Source organism: Lithobates pipiens, unplaced genomic scaffold (assembly GCF_037356315.1).
Source record: "Lithobates pipiens isolate NorthernLeopardFrog02 unplaced genomic scaffold, aLitPip1_a1.2 Scaffold_25, whole genome shotgun sequence".
Classification (NCBI taxonomy): Eukaryota; Metazoa; Chordata; class Amphibia; order Anura; family Ranidae; genus Lithobates; species Lithobates pipiens.
Window position 1 is genome coordinate 152,552,746 of NW_027507787.1, and position 18,442 is coordinate 152,571,187.

Here is an 18,442-nt window from a genome sequence, read left to right on the forward strand (position 1 = left end):
TGAATGATTTTGAGACAGCTCAATCGACATGAAGCGAAGGGCCCCTTTAATGAGATTTGACAAAACGAAAGACTTGCGGCAGGTATTTGTTACAGCTCATGTGGCTGAGGACCGGGCTGGGGAGACCTCCGACCCCCCCCCTCCCGCCTGATTGTCTACACGCACCGGAGCATCTATATCAATTGCTCTGCTTCTCCCGGCAGGATTTCACATTTAGATGGTGTCATTTTCATATTACTCTTAATCAGTCCATCCTGCGGGCCTGAACTGCAGAGGTGGGAGGCTGAGGAAACATTGGATTTAACCCATTCTTTGGTGTCGTGGGTTAAGATGATGGTCGTTTTTTCAGGACCAAAAGCAAACGTTTTTTTTTAGCTGATAAAATTCTACTACTCAGTACTTGAAACTTTTTGGCCAATTTACTGATCTTACTAAATGTACCGTTGGTCTATGCTTTTGTTTCATCTCAAGAGAGGCGGGGTGCAGCATCTTAAAGCTGAACTCTAGGAAAACAGCTAGATACACAAATACAAATATATACGTACTAAATTGCCAAAAGTATTGGGACACGTTCCTTTACACGCACATGAACTTTAATGGCATCCTAGTCCATAGGGTTCAATATTGAGTTGATAAACTGTTTGCAGCTATAACAGCTTCAATTCTTCTAGGAAGGCTGTCCACAAGGTTTAGTGTGTGTCTATGGGAATGTTTGACCATTCTTCCCAAAAGCGCATTTATGAGGTCAGGCACTGATGTTGGACAAGAAGGCCTGGCTCGCAGTCCCCACTCTAATTCATCCCAAAGGTGTTCTATCAGATTGAGGTCAGGACTCTTTATGGACCTTGCTTAGTTCACTGGTGCACAATCAGGTTGGAACAAGAATGGGCCATCCCCAAACTGTTCCCACAAAGTTGGGAGCATGAAATTGTCCAAAATGTCTTGGTATGCTGATGCCTTAAGGGTTCCCTTCACTGGAACTAAGGGGCCAAGCCCAACCTCTGAAAAAAAAACCCACACCAAAATCCCCCCTCCACCAAATGATTTGGGCCAGTGCACAAAGAAAGGTCCATAAAGACATAGATGAGTGAATTTTGGGTAGAGGAACTTGACTGGCATGCACAGAGACCCCACGGTCTAAGACTGGGATGTCATTAAAGTTCATGTGCATGTAAAGGCAAGCCTCCCAATACTTTTGACAATATAGCGTGTATACTTAACCTATCAAAGTACCTATATTTCTGTCCCATCCAGTTCTAAAATGTACACAGCTCTGACACACAACAAAGCCCTGTTGGCCCAGGAAGGAACCTCTCTGCTGGAGTTAATGTGGCACTTTACACCCTTCAAATCCCCTGAAACTCTGTGCACAGCTGTCCACATCCCCAATATGAATCAGCACTTTTTTGGGGCTCTTTATTTATTTTTAACACGTTAGTCCTGACCCCTTTCATCCGCTGTCCGCCATTGACGTGTCTCTGCTGTCTGAGCCTCTTGGGCCTCCAAGTCAAATATCTCAGGAAGCTGCTGGAGTAGCTAATAACAGTGGCTGGTGGGCAGAGTTATGCTCATCATCAGAAGCTGGAAGAGGCAGCTTCTCTTGACTGAGGAGGACGAAAGATGGCAGCCTTGCACCTGACTTGTAGATTGCAGCAAGACAATGCTGGATGTATCTGGAGTATCCAAATCCAGGACAATGCTGCACGACAAGCAAAAAAATAAAAATGAAAGTTTTTTTCTCTCCCTCAGTCTGTGACTGGACAGGGAGTGGAGAAGCAGCAGACTGATAAGCTCATCTCTGTCTCTCCTCCTATGAACATGCCCCTTGTCAGCACAACTGGCTCTTTGTGCTTCTTCTATGTCCTCAGTCTCATGGCCAGCATCACTCAGACCACTTCTTTTGAGCCCAGGTTGCTTGGATCTGGCCCAACCTGTGACTAGACTGAAAAGAGAAGCTACACAATGATGAGATGATCTCTCTGTCACGTTGTTCTTTCCTCCCATCAGCATACTTCTCATCTACACATGAACTGATTGGCTCCATGTGCTGCTTGATCCTGACACGCTTCAGCCCTGCTGTACAGGGACTGTAGGAGGCTGATACTAGTTGAAATTCAGGTACTTACACTGCTTCCATTTAAAATCCCCTTAACAAGAGCTGCATTAATGTGCATGCTTTTTTTTATCTGCCTAAAGTGTGAACAATCTGTACAAGAAACTATTTTATCTAATCAGGTTTACAATATGAAGGCACGCTGCTATGAAAATCGATCCAAAACATCTTTACCAGCATACGGTCATTGAATAAAAGAAATGCAAACACAAATATTTTTCTTTGTGTAAATTTATGTTCTCACTCGAGTTTTCAAAGAGACTAAAAATGTATGTGATGCTTTTTGCAACTTTTGACAATCGGCGATGTTCATAGATATGTTAATTCCCACAGTGAGATTTCATGCATGTCGACCACCGAGGAACAAGGAAATATCTCCCTACCTTCGTCTTACCTTCGTAACATTCCCGTCAGAATCCTGGAGCTTTTCCCCAGATTTGTGTCGGTTTCCCTGAGCTAAGGACAGAAAAGAAGGTCTTCGTTATCAAATAACAAACAGCTATAGGAGATTAACAAGAATATGAATAATTTTCAAAAAGAATGAAAATCTCCTTGTGTGCTTAGATTCCCCCAAATGTAGTAAATGAGTCCTGACCAACCAGAACACTAGAGAAAACAAAAACGGGGCCCTCATTGTTCCACCGCAATACCAGACATAGCCAGTAGGTGGCCATGCAAGCATTTAACCACTTTCAGACCGGACCAATTTGCTGGTCAAAGACCAGACCACTTTTTGCGATTCGGCACTGCGTCGCTTTAACTGACAATTGCGCGGTCGTGCGACGTGGCTCCCAAACAAAATTGACGTCCTTTTTTTCCCCACAAATAGAGCTTTCTTTTGGTGGTATTTGATCACCCCTGCGGTTTTTATTTTTTGCGCTATAAACAAAAATAGAGCGACAATTTTGAAAAAAACGCATTATTTTTTACTTTTTGTTATAATAAATATCCCCCAAAAATATATAAAAAAACATTTTTTCCCTCAATTTAGACCGATATGTATTCTTCTACATATTTTTGGTAAAAAAAATCGCAATAAGCGATTATTGATTGGTTTGCGCAAAAGTTATAGCGTTTACAAAATAGGGATAGTTTTATAGCATTTTTATTAATAATTTTTTATTATTTTTTTTTTTACTAGTAATGGCGGCGATCTGCGATTTTTATTGTGACTGCGACATTGTCGGGGACCCATCGGACATTTTTGACACATTTTTGGGACCATTGTCATTTATACAGTAATCACTGCTATATAAATGCAGTGATTCCTGTGTAAATGACACTGGCAGTGAAAGGGTTAACCTGTGGGTGGCAGTGTAGGGGTTAAGTGTTCCTAGGGGTGTGTTACTAACTGTGGGGGGGTTGGGCTTTCATTTAGTGTACACTGATCTCTGCTCCAATCACATGGAGCAGAGATCAGCGTCACTAGTTGCTAGGCAGAATGGGAAAATGTTGTTTATACAGCATTTCCTCCATTCGGCCGCTCCGTGAGACGATCGCGGGGATGCCCGCGGCGATCGAGTCCGCGGGTCCCGCGACCGGACTCACGGGGGTCCCGACCAGCGTGCCGCCGCCGGCGCGCTCCCGATGGCACGGCGGCAACGAATATTGGACGTACATGTACGCCAATATGCCTGCCCGTGCCATTCTGTCGACGTACATCGTCGTGCGCTGGTCGGGAAGTGGTTAATAACAGGAATATGTGCTACTACTCAGGAACTATTAAAAGGGGACCTTTCCTGGCATATGGAAGGTCCACTTATTTGTCAGCCCTTGTCCTCAACCAAAAATGTCTCTCAAAGCCATTTGTAAATAAAATGTTCACCCCACCCCAAAAAAAAATGCCCTTTGGCCTCCAGCCTTTCTGGGGGGCACAGTTGATATACCCCATGCCCTTGGCAGACTTGGGTGCTAAAAATCCCCCAAGAATGAATTCTAGCCCACTGCAAACGTGCATTCTGGAGGGATTTTGAGCTACAAGGTCTGTAAGGAGGCATGGTGACATCATGGTTCCTGGATCCGTCGGAGGCCGGTTCTGTCGGAAGGGGGGAAAACAGTTTGTTTACAAATAGCCTTTAAAGACATAGAGAGGGCTGTCAAAAAAACTGACCTATGGAAGGTACACTTTAACCACTTGACCTCCGGAAGATTTACCCCCCCCCCCCCCCCATTAAAGAGCAACGGCAGTCTGCTCACATAATTTGAAATAAAAACATCTTTGCCATTATGAAGCTTCCCTCCAACCATTTTGGATATTGTTTTATCTATAGAGTGGAACCTTGGTTTACAAGCATAATCCGTTCCAGGAGAATGCTTGTAATCCAAAGCACTTGCATATCAAAGCGAGTTTCCCCATATAAGTCAAAGGAAATGTGTGGCCAGAGGTCGGGGGGGTCGTCGGAGAGACCGCTCGGGTGAACTCGGAAAGCCTTGGAAACACTCAGGAACAGAGTATTTTCGAGTGTTCCCGAGTATTTCCAAGTGATTCCGAGCATTTCCGAACAGTTCTGAGTGTCACTGGCGCTCCCGTACCACTGGCCAAATGTGGTACTGCACAACCTATTCGATTGAATTCTGCTCGTTTTGCGAGACAACACTCGCAAGTCGAGTCAGAATTAAAAAAAAAGTTGCTCGTCTCAAAACGCTCTTTAACCGCATTACTCGTTAAGCAAGCTTCCACTGTACTGTGATTCTGTACTTGCCAAATATGCTGCAGAAATCTCCCTCCACTGAGTCTGGCTGCAACCACTTTAACTGTGGGCATCTGAAGCTGCTGCCTGTTCACTGGATTTACCCAGACACACCTATAACTCTGTAGCTCTCATCGGCCCTCTTATAACTCATCCACTCTCCCTTGCTGGCAAACTCTCACAAGAGTGAGAGAGAGCTGTACATGATGTCATGTGCCTAGGCTTATTACCAGACAAGAAACAAGAAGTGGGCTGTATAAGGTATTAACTGGCAGGAAAAAAAAAAGTTTTACTATCCAAAGTTAAAAACAAGAGCAGAAGATTTTATAGATGGAAAGTGCTATAAACAAAGGACCATCGGAAATTTTGCAAAACAAAAATAAAAACTCAATATTATTTACTTTCTGCTATAAAATAAATACAATAACACAAACAAATAAAATAAAATGATGTATTCTGCTACATATTTTTTGGGGAAAAAAATCCAAAACTTGCTGTTTTTACTAAGGGATGTACTGGATTTTAATCCCTGCTTAGCAGGGAAACAAAATCCACCACATTCCTGCTGACAGGACGAAGCTCTGCATCGTTTACATAGGCAGAGCTCCTTCCTTTGTCTCTCCTCGCCGATCAGTGGGTGCCGGTGGAAATCCACTGACTAACCACAGCAGAATCAGCGCGTGCCCCCTATGCGGAAGTGCAGAATCACATAAATATAAGTGATTATGCCCAGAATGGCCGCCCTGTAGCAGGAAATTGGTCGTGAACTGGATAAAGCAGAATTAAATTTTATCAGAGCAACACAAACCAAAAATGCTATTTAAACCACTTCATTTCAGGAAGGTTTTGCCCCCTTCATGACCAGGGCATTTTTTGCTATTCGGCACTGCCTTACTTTACCTGGCAACTGCATGATCACAAAATACACAAATTAAATTTATATATTTTTATTCAAACTAGAGCTTTATTTTTTATTATATTTATTATATATAACGTAAAATTATATATATATATATATATATATATATATATATATATATATATATATAACGTAAAAATACCAAAAAAAAATAAAAAAAAAGCAATATTTTCTACTTTTGATTTTAAAAAGTATCAAATAAAATCAAATAAATTAAGGCCAAAATTCCACTAAGTGTATATTAATTGGTTTGTGTGAAATTTATAGTAGTGACTACAAACTATGGAAAAGAAATAAATACATATACGGTATATTATATATATATATATATATATATATATATATATTTGAAAATGTATCAATCCTGGTGCAGTTCTTGAGGCCCTTAAAATGTCAGGACAGTACAAATGACCCCTTTTTGGAAAGTAGGCAGTCCAATGTATTTAGTGAGAGGCATGGTGATTTTGTTTTGAAGTTGTAAGTCTGTTGACAGATTAAAAAATGGACTGCAATGTATTTCTACGGACAAACGGATGTAAATGAATGTCGTCTGTTTACATAAATTTTTCATCCGCTTCCCTTCAGATCTGTTTTAAACAGAATAAGTCTGCATTGGTCTGCAAATAATAGAATTGGACGAAAATTGGATTTACATAATTTAATGTGCTTTATGAACCAAAAGTTAATCTGTGACCCAGGTAGTGCTTAACAAAGGACGTGTCATCAAATTTTTCTACTGTCATCCAGCATGAAAAACTGACAAAAAAAATGATGAAAAAATGGATGTAAGTGGATGAAAAATGAATGTAAACAGATGAAAATCTGATGTAATTCACATCAATGCAACGCAACATGATTTTGGAAAAGGTTCCTGTACTATTTTGGTGCGATTTTGACCCATAAATTATGCAAATGACTTCAAAGTTGCATCACTTAATCATACTGAAAAGAAACCAAAACAGTAAAATCAGTCTGTATATGCAGTAAAGCATGCTTTTTATACTCACTATGAAACCTAAGGGGTTAATCCTCTGTATTGTGTAAAAAGGCTGTTTGATCCTGTTGTCTCTGTTCCTCCCCTTCTGTCCCCAATCCATCTGCTGTTAGAACAAAGTCCTAGGAGGCACTCTGCACATGCTCAGTTTGGTGTATACTGCTAGAGTTTTTTTTTTTTTGGAAGGGTACATGTGATAAGCACAGAGCCAATCAGCACTTTCCAGACAGAGGGTCAAGGGTCCTGCAGCCAGATAGGACAGTCCGAGTAGAAAGAAAATTCCTCCTACACTGACAGAAATCACAAGTTTGCTCTAACTGTTGATGAAAAAAGGTATTTAGCAGTTTAACTACTTGCCAACCTACTCATGCAGATATACTCCGGCAGGTCGGCTCTCCTGCGTGAACTGATGTGTCGTGGGTCCCGTGGACTCGATGTCCAGTGGCAGCCCACAATCGCCTTGTACACAAGTAGAACAGGCAACTTCCTATGTAAACAAGGCATTTCCCTGTTCTGCCTAGGGACATGACAGATCTACTGCTCCCAGTGATCGGGAACAGTGATCTCTGTAGTGTTCGTCTAGCCCATCCCCTCTAAAGTTAGAACACACTGAGGCAACACAGTTAACCCATTGATCACCCCCTAGTGTTAACTCCTTCCCTGCTAGTGTCATTTTTACATTGATCAGTGCATTTTTATAGCACTGATCAATGTAATAATGTCACTGATCCTTAAAAAGTGTCATTTGGGATCAAATTTGTAAGCTGCAATGTTGCAGTCCCACTAAAAATCTCAGTTTGCCACCATTGCCAGTAAAAACAATAAAAAATAAATAAAAGTCCCTAAATGTATCCTGCATTTTGTAGACATGATAACTTTTGCGCAAACCAATCAATATTGTATTTTTTACTTAAATTGATGAATACTTTTTTTAAATAAAATTTTGATATGTATTATAGAAAAAAGTTAAAAAAAAAATTTTTTTTTTTTTTTTCAAAATTGTCAGTCTTTTTTTGTTTATAGCGCAAAAAATAAACGCTGAAAAGTAACCCACTAAAAGAAAGCTCTATTTATGAGTAAAAAAAAAAGAAGTAAATTTTGTTTGAGTACAGAGTCGCATGACTGTGCAATTGTCAGTTAAAAAGATGCAGTGCCGCAAAAAAAAAATTAGGGGCCTGGTCATTAACTACTTTCCGGCGGTGGACCTATTGTGGCGGGAGGGCGTCATATGACAGCCTCCCGTTTAAACAGGGAATTAGCGCGATCATGCACCCGCATCCCTGTTTCTTCGGTGGCAGCGTGTCACGGAGACACCGCTCGCCACTGGAGGGGGTGAACAGCCACTGATCGTGTGTGAGGAGGAGATTGCGGTAACATCTCGTTACCGCTTACAGTGTACACCAATCACACTGATTGCCCCCCCCCCCCCAATAAAGAGGACCTGTCCCCACCCCTCATAGTACCTGTCACTCACAGTCCATCAGAGTACTTGAGTACCTGTCACAGTCCATCAGAGTAGCCGAGTACCTGTCACAGCCCATCAGAGTAGCCGAGTACCTGTCACAGCCCATCAGAGTACCAGAGTACCTGTCCCAGTCCATCTGAGTACCCGAGTACCTGTCACAGTTCATCTGAGTACCTGTCACAGTTCATCTGAGTACCTGTCACAGTTCATCTGAGTACCTGTCACAGTTCATCTGAGTACCTGTCACAGTTCATCTGAGTACCTGTCACAGTTCATCTGAGTACCTGAGTGCCTGTCAAAGTTCATCTGAGTGTACCCGAGTACCTGACACAGTCCATATGAGTACCTGAGTACCTATCACCACCCTTCAGATTACCCAAATACCAGTCACCAGGCCATCAGAGAATCTGTCACCAGGCCATCAGAGTACTCGAGTACCTGTCACCAAGCCATCAGAGTACCCGAGTACCTGTCACCAGGCCATCAGAGAATCTGTCACCAGGTCATCAGAGTACCCGAGTACCTGTCACCAGGCCATCAGAGAATCTGTCACCAGGCCATCAGAGTACCCGAGTACCTGTCACGAAGCCATCAGAGTACCCGAGTACCTGTCACCAGGCCATCAGAGTACCTGAGTACCTATCACCGCCCTTCAGAGTACCCAAATACCAGTCACCAGGCCATCAGAGAACCTGTCACCAGGCCATCAGAGTACTCGAGTACCTATCACCAGGCCATCAGAGTACCCGAGTACCTATCACCAGGCCATCAGAAAACCCGAGTACCTGTCACCAGGCCAACAGAGTACCCGAGTACCTGTCACCAAGCCATCAGAGTACCTGAGTACCTGTCACCAGGACACCAGAGTACCCGAGTACCTATTTGCAGCCCATCAGAGTACCCGAGTACCTATTTGCAGCCCATGCCTCGTAGAATATATGTTGGGGTGTTTGCTTTCCAAAATGGGGTCATTTTGTGGGTAATTCCATTTTGTCCTGGTGCTCCAGGACCTTCAAAAGTTTGATAGGTAGGAATGAAATGAGATGTGTAATTTATGCTCCTAGAACGCCTAGAATGTTCGGCCTCTCTAAGTGACCAGGCTGTGTAAAAATCCTACAGATGTGGTACCCTGTTTCCCCTAAAATAAGACCTAGCGTGATTGTCGGTAATGGCTGTAATACAAGCCCTACCCCCCAAATAAGCCCTAGTTAAAGTCCTTGTAGGTCTTATTTTCAGGGTAGGGCTTATTTTCAGGGAAAAAGGGTAGGGCTTATTTGGGGGGTAGGGCTTATATTGCAGCCAACACAGACAATCACGCTAGGTCTTATTTTAGGGGAAACAGGGTATCACCATACTCGGGAGGAGTAGCAGAATGTGTTTTGGGGTGTAATTTTTGCTATATACATGCTATGTGTTAGAAATATCTTATAAATTGACAATTTTGTGTAAAAAAAAAAAATGCGTTCTCATTTTTTTCCACATATTCCAAAGACTTCTGGAAAAAAATGAACCGTTCAAAAGACTCATTATGCCTCACAGATTATACATTGGGGTGTTTGCTTTCCAAAATGGGGCCATTTTATGGGCAATTCCGTTGTCCTGGTACTCCAGGGCCTTCAAAAGTGTAATAGGTGGCTGTGAAATGAGATGCGTCATTTTTGCTCGTAGAACGTCTGAAGGTACTACATCAATGTTGGTGCTCTGTATGTGGCCAGGCTGTGTAAAAGTCTCTCGGGAAGAGTAGCAGAATGTATTTTGGGGTGTAATTTGTTGTATGCATATGCTGTGTGTGAGAAATAACCTGATAATATGACAATTTTGAAAAAAAAAAAAAAAATTTTAAAAAATCTTAATTTTGCAAAGAATTGTGGGAAAAAAATTACAACTTAAAAAAACTCACCATGCTACTTACTTAATACATTGGAATGTCTACTTTCTAAAAAGGGGTCATTTGGCGGGTATTTGTACTTTCCTGACTTGTTAGTGTCTCAAGAAATGAGGTACACCTGAAGTACTGAAGGCCTGATCAGAAGTGATCAATTTTCAGATATTGGCCCCATAGTTTGTAGACTCTATAACTTTCACAAGGACCAAATAATATATACTAATGTGGGTTATTTTTACCAAAGATATGTAGCAGTATACATTTTAGCCAAAATTTATGAAGAAAAATTACTAATTAGCAAAAATTTATGACAGAAACAAAGAAAAAGGCATTTTTTTCACAAAATTTACGTATTATTTTATTTATAGCACAAAAAATAAAAAACCCACTAGTGATTAAATACCACTAAAAGAAAGCTCTATTTGTGTGGAAAATAGGACGCAAGTTTCATATGGATACAGTGTTGCATGACTGAGTAATTGTCATTCAAACTGTGAGAGCACTGAAAGCTGAAAATTGGTCTGGTCAGGAAGGGGGTGTAAGTGCCCTGTATTGAGGTGGTTAAGGAAGCAAATCCTTCCAGAGCTGAAGTGGTTATATTTACTAAAATAATTGCATTTCCATGTTCTGTGTACTGTGGGAGACCAGATATAGTGAATGCAGGTTCTGGGTTTAGTAACATTTTTAGAGTCTACTGGTACAGACACAATGACTTACTCGATCTCTTGCTCTCTGGATCTTCTCCCGGTCCTGGTTCAGGTTCTCCAAAATATTCTGTCCAATTTGCTCTGTAAAAGACATTAAACAGGAAAATAAGCGCTGTGACACGTCTATGTGACAACACTTAAAAGTGAACTCTAAACTGGTCACTAAAACTTTTATTATACAATAAATACTCCACAAAAGCCACAATGGCTATAAAGTAAATTCACTTGGTATGCAATTAATTCATTTGCAAACCCTGAATTACTGAGCTAGACATAGCCTGTGCCGAAAGCAGGGCTGTGGGAGGGACCAAATTGGCTCCACCCACTGCAGACTACATGCAGAAAACTACAGCAGGGGGCGGAGACAAGACCAGTCCCAATGCACAAGGAGAGAGAGCAGCAGTGAGCGGTCTTTATTACAGAGGCAAAGTGCAGGACAAGTTTCATGCTAGATTATCGCACCGATCCATAAGAAATACAGAGGACACCAAGATTTAAATAGGAAGACGCAAGATATGGTACTCTATATGTATGCTGGGTTGGCCTTGAGAAAGGGTGCTTGGTGCGCATGGGAGAATTCTTCCCCAAAAATCACAAATATATCCTCAAGTTTACCTTCTTACTAATGAAGGTCGACTTCCTTATTTACAGACATAACACAATGGAGGAGGAAGGGGAGCTACGTAAAAAGGCCATTTGGATGTTAGTGCTAAAAGTCCACACTACTTTGCTTCATATTTAATTGTTAGGATTATAGTAATCCGCGCACAGAACAATGGAAGTCACTTTTCTTCAACTGGAAAGGACCAATACAGGCAAAAAAAAGTTTGCTAAAGTCGATGTAAACCCAAACTGAATGCCATTTAATTAAACATACAAAATATTTCTTTGCATCCTTTGTTACATGTCCGTGGTGCTGATCTAGCAAACGATATGCGTTGTTCATTTTTCACTTCAGAGGTTTACAACAACTTACATACAACATAACTTACATAAAACAATAATGTAAATGGGACCCTAAATGATGGAAAATGCCCTTTGAACTGTTTTAAATATTGTGATGCAACTTATACTTTAAATGGGAATCTTAACTTATAAAGCGTGGTAAAAAATTTGTTTAAGGCCGGGTTCACACTGCTGCGGGGGGAGATCCGGATGTGATTCGCACCGCACTGCAGTGCAAATCACATCCGATCTCTGTAGCGATGCGAGTTCAGCCATACAGATAGTATGGCTGAATTCGCATCGGTCCCGCAGCAAACTCGCACGGGACCCTTTTTTTGGTCCGCAGCAGAATCGGATCGCATGGGTGTTCACACCATGCGATCCGATTCCTGTGCGAGTCTGCAGATCGCACTGCGATATGCGGACGGATCTGGGGGTGTCATTAACATTTCATTGACACTCCCAGCCGTTCGCATAGGGCAATGTGAACTGCCGGCGGGAGTCATGCGATGCGGGAAAACGCCGCGGATTCGCGGCGTTCCCGCATCGCTGTGGTGTGAACCCAGCCTTAAAGTCTGAAATAAAAAAATTGTGATGGCAAAGTTAAGTGGAACTTAAAAAAAAAAAAAAAAAAAAGTCTTTACAATCACTTTAAATAACAAACATATTATACTTACCTCCTCTGTGCAGTTGGTTTTGCACAAAGCAGCCCAGATCCTCCTCTTCTTGGGTCCCTCTTTGCTGTTTCTGGCCCCTCCCTCATTTGAGTGCCCCTCAGGCAGCAGCTTGCTATGGGGGCACCCAAGCCGAGTCAGAGCTCCGTGTAGCCATTCAGACACAGAGCCCCGCCCTGATCCCACCTCATCTCTCCCCCGATTTGCTGACTGACTTTGACTGACAGCCGCAGGAGCCATTGACGCCACCGTTTGTCTGTCTCAGCCAATCAGGAGTGCCCTGGATGGCTGAGTTGATCGTGAACATCGCTGGAGAGAGAAGGGGCTCAGGTAGGTAATTAGGGGGTGCTGGGAAAACTGCTACACACAAAAGGTTTTTATTCCAAATGCATAGAATGCATTAAGATAAAAAAAAACCTTCTTCCTTTACAACTCTTAACTGTATCTGTAAACTGAAAACGCTGTTTAATGAATTAACAGCAAGCTGTTTAGAGCACTGATCTAAGTGTTCTGGTGGGGAGGGATGGCCTCCTGTCAGAACACAGGAGCTCAGTGAGGGAGATCGCTGTACTAATGTCGGATCATTAGTACCGCGGCTCCGACTGCTTGCAGGCAGTTCATAGAAAGGGATGCACACAGTCACATGACAAAATTTGACACTGCATTGAGATCCATACACCCGCTGCTGTCCACAATTCAAAATTTTGACCTGAGACTGTGTCCATGCAGCCACTGTATCCTTATTCATTTCTATGGGCTGCCGGCACGCAACTCCAAGGTGGATGCTCATGCAGCAAAAAGTGACTCAGCATAGGGAACCAGTCTCAGCGGCCATCTGAATAAACTCTATAAAATAGGACCTGTTAATTATCTTAGAGCTGTACATATAGAGAGGAGTCCTTTCATAATTTTTAACATTCTGGAAAATCCATAAAAGGAGGTGTGACATCTATTTATTGGTGACAGCTGCCATGTTGCAGGGGACTGCAACGGAACTCCAAGGGAAAGGAAAACTCACTATAAGAATCCAAGCAAAACACAGGGCACCCGGAGGGCAACTCAGCCCGCTGATGTCACCGAGTTCACTTGCAAAGTCCAATTTTTCCATTTTGGATGGAGTAGGAATGGGTAAGAACCCCACGTTTTTATAGTTGCCATAAATTATTTTTAATATGATTTTTATTCTGCCACTTATATGATTTTTTTTAATGGTCAGAGATTACATATTTTTCCCGGTCAGTGTTATACTTTAAGGACTAGTTCACACCAGAAGTAAAGGCACGTTCCATGCACATTTCCCTAACTGCAGGTGAATGTGTTGCCCTTGCAATCTGCATGTGGGTGTCAATGTATTCTTAATGGCATCCAAAAATGGTACTACTGCAGTGGTGCTCATCTTGGGCCCCTAAAATGTCAGGACAGTACAGATAACCCCCAAAATGACCAATTTTTTAAAAGTATACCAAGGTATTTAGTAAGAGGCATGATCATGATCAGTTTTTTGAAGTTGTCATTTTTTGCCACAATGTTTTGGAAGAAATAAAATAACATTTGGTTACTTTCCGCATTATTTTTTATTTTAAATACTGTCACCAGAGCAGTACAGCATCACAAGATTGGTGTGGTGGTGATTAGGGACACCAACTGATGACATTATGTAATGAAAAAAAAAAAAGGAAACCTTTTTATTATCATTTGTTGTCTTTTACAATGTTTTTACATAATCACAAGAGAAGTACAGTGTCACCATAGTGACACTGTACTACCCTGGGAAGGTGATCGTGTTTTTTTTTACACTGTGATTCCCTATTACATTGATGGTCACTGTATAAGGATTAATTTTTACTTTGTGAATGCCATCCATTCATGTGCAATCACAGAGATCACAATAGTACACAATGAATGGCTATGAATGAAAGCCATTTAGAACAACTGACATGTGATTGCTGTGATTGGTCTCAGTGATCACTGCAAAGCTCAGAAAGGGGGAGGGAGAAGCAACATAAGTAGCATGCTGATAGGAGGAGGGAACAGGGTGATGGAGACAGAAGCTCTTTAGAATGCCCCTTTTCCTTTCAATGTCCAGCCAAAAATTGAGAGTGGGGAGGAGACCAGTTAGCGAATCTGTAGCAGAGAAATAGGATTTTTGTACGTACCATAAAATACAGTTCTCAGAGTTCATCGACGGACACAGTACACCATTAATCTTTACCTTGTATTCTTCTACCTTTGCACTCCATGCAACTTCTCAAACAATCCTTTTCCTCTCTCCGACCATCACCTTTTATTTCTCTCTCTCCCTGTCTTCCACCACCTTTTCCTCCAATTGCCTAACCATCACTTGTAGAAACTCTTCGGAACTTCAACTCTTCTCTCCTCTATTCTGCTACTGACCATCTCTATGACAAAATCTCTCCTCTGTCCTGCCCCAATCAAGCCACTTCCATCTACAATAAATCCCTGTCTTCCGCCCTGGACAAGCTTGCTCCCCTCACTACAAGCAGAATCAGGCCTCGACTCCTACAACCCTGGCAAACAGCTGACACTAAAATTCTCAAAAAAACGTAGTAGCTCTCTTGAGCGTCTGTGGCACAAGACCAAGTCTCTCAAAGACCTCAACCAATACAAATCTGCCCTCCAAAAATACTATTCTTTCCTCCACACTGCCAAGGAGACCTATTTTATAACTCTTATTAACACCTTCTCATCCAGTCCAGTAAACTTTTCTCTACCTTCAACTATCTACCTCGTCCTCCACCCACTGACTTACTGCCCAGGAGATTGCTAATCACTTTGAAAACAAGATTGATAAAATCTGTGATGAAATATCCACTCTACAGGTATCTCCCTCAGTTAAGACCCCAATATCAACAGGTATAATTGACACTCCCCTTATTAAAATCTGCTACTACAGACAAAGTTGCTAGACTCCTTTCTAACGCCCACCTAACCACCTGCCCCCTGGTACCTATTTCCCTCTCAAACACTACAGTCGCCCTCTGACTCTATCCTACACTCTCTAACTCACATCTTCAATCTCTCCCTCACCTCTGGCATTTTCCCCAATGCTCCAAAACATGCACTGGTCACCACCATACTTATAAAGCCATCCTTGGAGCCTATCAATCTTAACAACCTACCCCCTATCTCCTTGCTCCCCTTTTCCTCTAAACTCCTTGAACACCTGGTTTACAACCAACTGAGTACTCCTACTTCTGGACCTTTCAGCTGGCTTTGACACAATTGACCACTCCCCCCCCTCAACAAAATGTACTCCCTTGGTCTCCGTGACTGTGCTCTTCAGTGGCCCTCACTCTACCTATCCCAACGCACCTTCAGGGTCACCTACAATTCTACTTCCTCCACTCCTCTTCTCTGTCGGGTTCCCCAAGGTTCTGTTCCTGGACCTCTTATTTTCAAACTACACCTCTTCCCTGGGTCAGCTGATAACCCATTCCCACGTGTCAGCGTGCTAGGTGTTATCCTGGACTCTGAACTCACCTTTCGGCCTCACATCCAATTACTTTCCAAAACTTTCCGCCTCAACCTCCGCAATATCTCTAAACTATGTCCTTTCTAACCAATGAAACCACAAAGCTCCTGATTCATTCCCTGGTTATCTCTCGCCTTGACTACTACAACTACCTCCTCATTGGCTTACCTTTAAATAGACTATTTCCCCTTCAGTCCATCATGAATGCTACTGTCAGACTCATACACCTTACAAACGGCTCAGTGTCTGCTACCCCTCCCTGCCAATCCCTCCATTGGCTTCCACTTGCCCAACAAATTAAATTCAAAATACTAACAATAAGTTACAAAGCCATCAAAAACTCTGCCTCCAGCTGCTACTAGCGTAGTCTCAAAATACAAACCTAATCTCCCTTTCGGTCCTCCCAAGACCTCCTGCTCTCTAGCTCCCTCATCACCTCCTCCCATATCCACCTCCAGCTCTTCTCCCGAACTTCACCCATCCTCTGGAATTTGCTACCCCAATCTGTCAGACTGTCTCCACATTTATCCACTTTTGGGAAATCCCTGAAAAATGTCCTCTTCAGAGAAGCCTATTCTGCCTCCATCTAACAACTGCACTATGTTCTCCATTAGCTTATCCCCCACAGCTATCACCCTTTTGTATAACTTGACCCTCCCTCCTAGATTGCAAGCTCTAACGAGCAGGGCTCTCTGATCCTCACCTGTATCAAATTGTATTGTAATTGTACTGTCTGCCCTACTGTTGTAAAGCGCTGCATAAACTGTTGGCACTATATAATTCCTGTATAATAATAATAATAATATAGGGTTATATCGCCTTCTGCAGGAGTAGGACTAGGGAGGAAAAAAAAAAAAACCTTGGCTACGCCCATGGACTGTCCTCAGCTGGTATATAACCCCCTCTCTGCTATAGGTATTCAGTTTAGTAGCAAGTAGTATTAGAAGTATCAAAACTCCATAGAGGGGTGGCTGCTGTGCCCATCGATAAACTAAAAGAAATTGATTTTACAGTAAGTACAAAAATCCTATTTTCTCTTTTAGATCATTGGTGGACACATCGCTCCATTAATTCTGACTATGGGGACGTCCATAAGCAGTGCCAAAAGGAAAATGAGAGGTGGGGAAAATAACCCAAGGCTAAACACAAAAGCCCTAACCGGGTCATAGGAGCTCAACCAGGACACAGGAGCCATGTCTAAAATACAAATTTAAAGAAAAAGACCCCTCAAGAGGGAACAGCCCCTTAAACAGCAGCCTTCAAAACCTTGCAGCCAAAAGAAGCTCTCACAGATGCCAAAAATATTTACTTTGATCGATATTGACGCTTGATGATGGGAAACCCAAGACGTACTAAGCGCCCGAGTAGAATGAGTTGTCATAGGGAAAGGAGGAACCCAACCATTATAGAATAGACTTGAGTTAATGTTGGATCCATCTGGAGATGGAAGCCGAAGTGGCCAGCCCTTTCCTTGGTCCTTGTGTAACCACAAAAAGTGAGTCTGACCTCCGAAAGGACTCTGTGGCTACCAGATACACCCGAATCACTCGAACCACATCCAAGGCATGCAAAGCGAATTTCATGGGGTGAGCCGGCTCGGGACACAAAGAAGGCAACACAATTTCCTCATTCAAATGAAAGTCCAAGACAACTTTTGGTAGGAACGATAGACAGGGACGAAGAACCACCTCATCTCTGTAAAGCACCAAATAGGGAGTAGGGCAGGATAATACTGCCAGCTCTGACACCCTATGGGTCGATTTATTAGTCATCAAGAATTCCACCTTCTGGGACAACGTAGGCAAGGAAATCTCCTGATTATTCTCAAATGGACGTTTCTGGAGAACAGAGAGCACCAAGCTTAAATCCCATGGTGGCAAGAGAGACCATATAGGCAGAGCCACATGTCAAACTCCCTGAATGAAGGTACAAACTAAAGAGCTAGGGTTCACTGAAAGAAGATTGCCAAGGCAGACACTTGGCCTTTGATGGTAGTCAAGGCCAACCTCTGAAAAACAAGTTCCCCTCCCCAAACATAGCTGTGCTGTGTGGCAGAGCTGTGCACATCTCAGAATTGTATAGACAGTGATACAAAGCCTTTAGATGCTAAACAGACCCCATAAACACGTTATTTATTGGTGTGTGTAGCGGTTTGGCTGAAGTTCAGCTTTTTGACCACTATTCAACAAGACCATAGGTGACACAGGAAGATAAAGAACTGGAGAGCGGTGTTACTCTGCTAGGTGTTTTGTGCAGCAGAAGTTGTGTGAATCTCAAGAGTGGCTGAGCAGAGTTAGAAACATTTGGACAGGTCACGTTTTTGAACTGTGCGTTTAACGGTCTGGCAATGTTTCAAAGTATAGAGAACTTGAGCTAAATGATAATCCAGCACACCGGTTTACATCCAGCAAGACGAGAGTGCAGACACATCTCCGTCAAAGGTCCAGCTCTACGGTTTGTCTGTGCAGGCGCGGAGCATTCTAAGTGAGACCTTTTAAAGAGCAGGACAAAAGCGCAGCGCACATGAATGACCCTGACACAGCCGACAAATCATCAG

At 42.6% G+C, this 18,442-nt stretch overlaps 1 protein-coding gene across 7 annotated transcripts in view; it reads right to left on the minus strand.

Moving 5' to 3' along the window:
* Positions 1-18,442, minus strand: part of VTI1A (vesicle transport through interaction with t-SNAREs 1A) — a 668,116-nt gene that overhangs the window by 207,876 nt on the left and 441,798 nt on the right. For 4 of the 7 annotated variants that reach the window (XM_077455033.1, XM_077455034.1, XM_077455035.1 and 1 more), the window contains 2 exons: positions 10,784-10,854; positions 2,508-2,569 (listed from right to left, as the gene is read on the minus strand). In XM_077455033.1, the coding sequence (XP_077311159.1) occupies positions 2,508-2,569; positions 10,784-10,854 (133 nt within the window). Of the gene's footprint in view, positions 1-2,496; positions 2,570-10,783; positions 10,855-18,442 lie in introns of all 7 variants that reach the window. The other 3 variants (XM_077455037.1, XM_077455038.1, XM_077455039.1) reach the window with 1 other exon arrangement.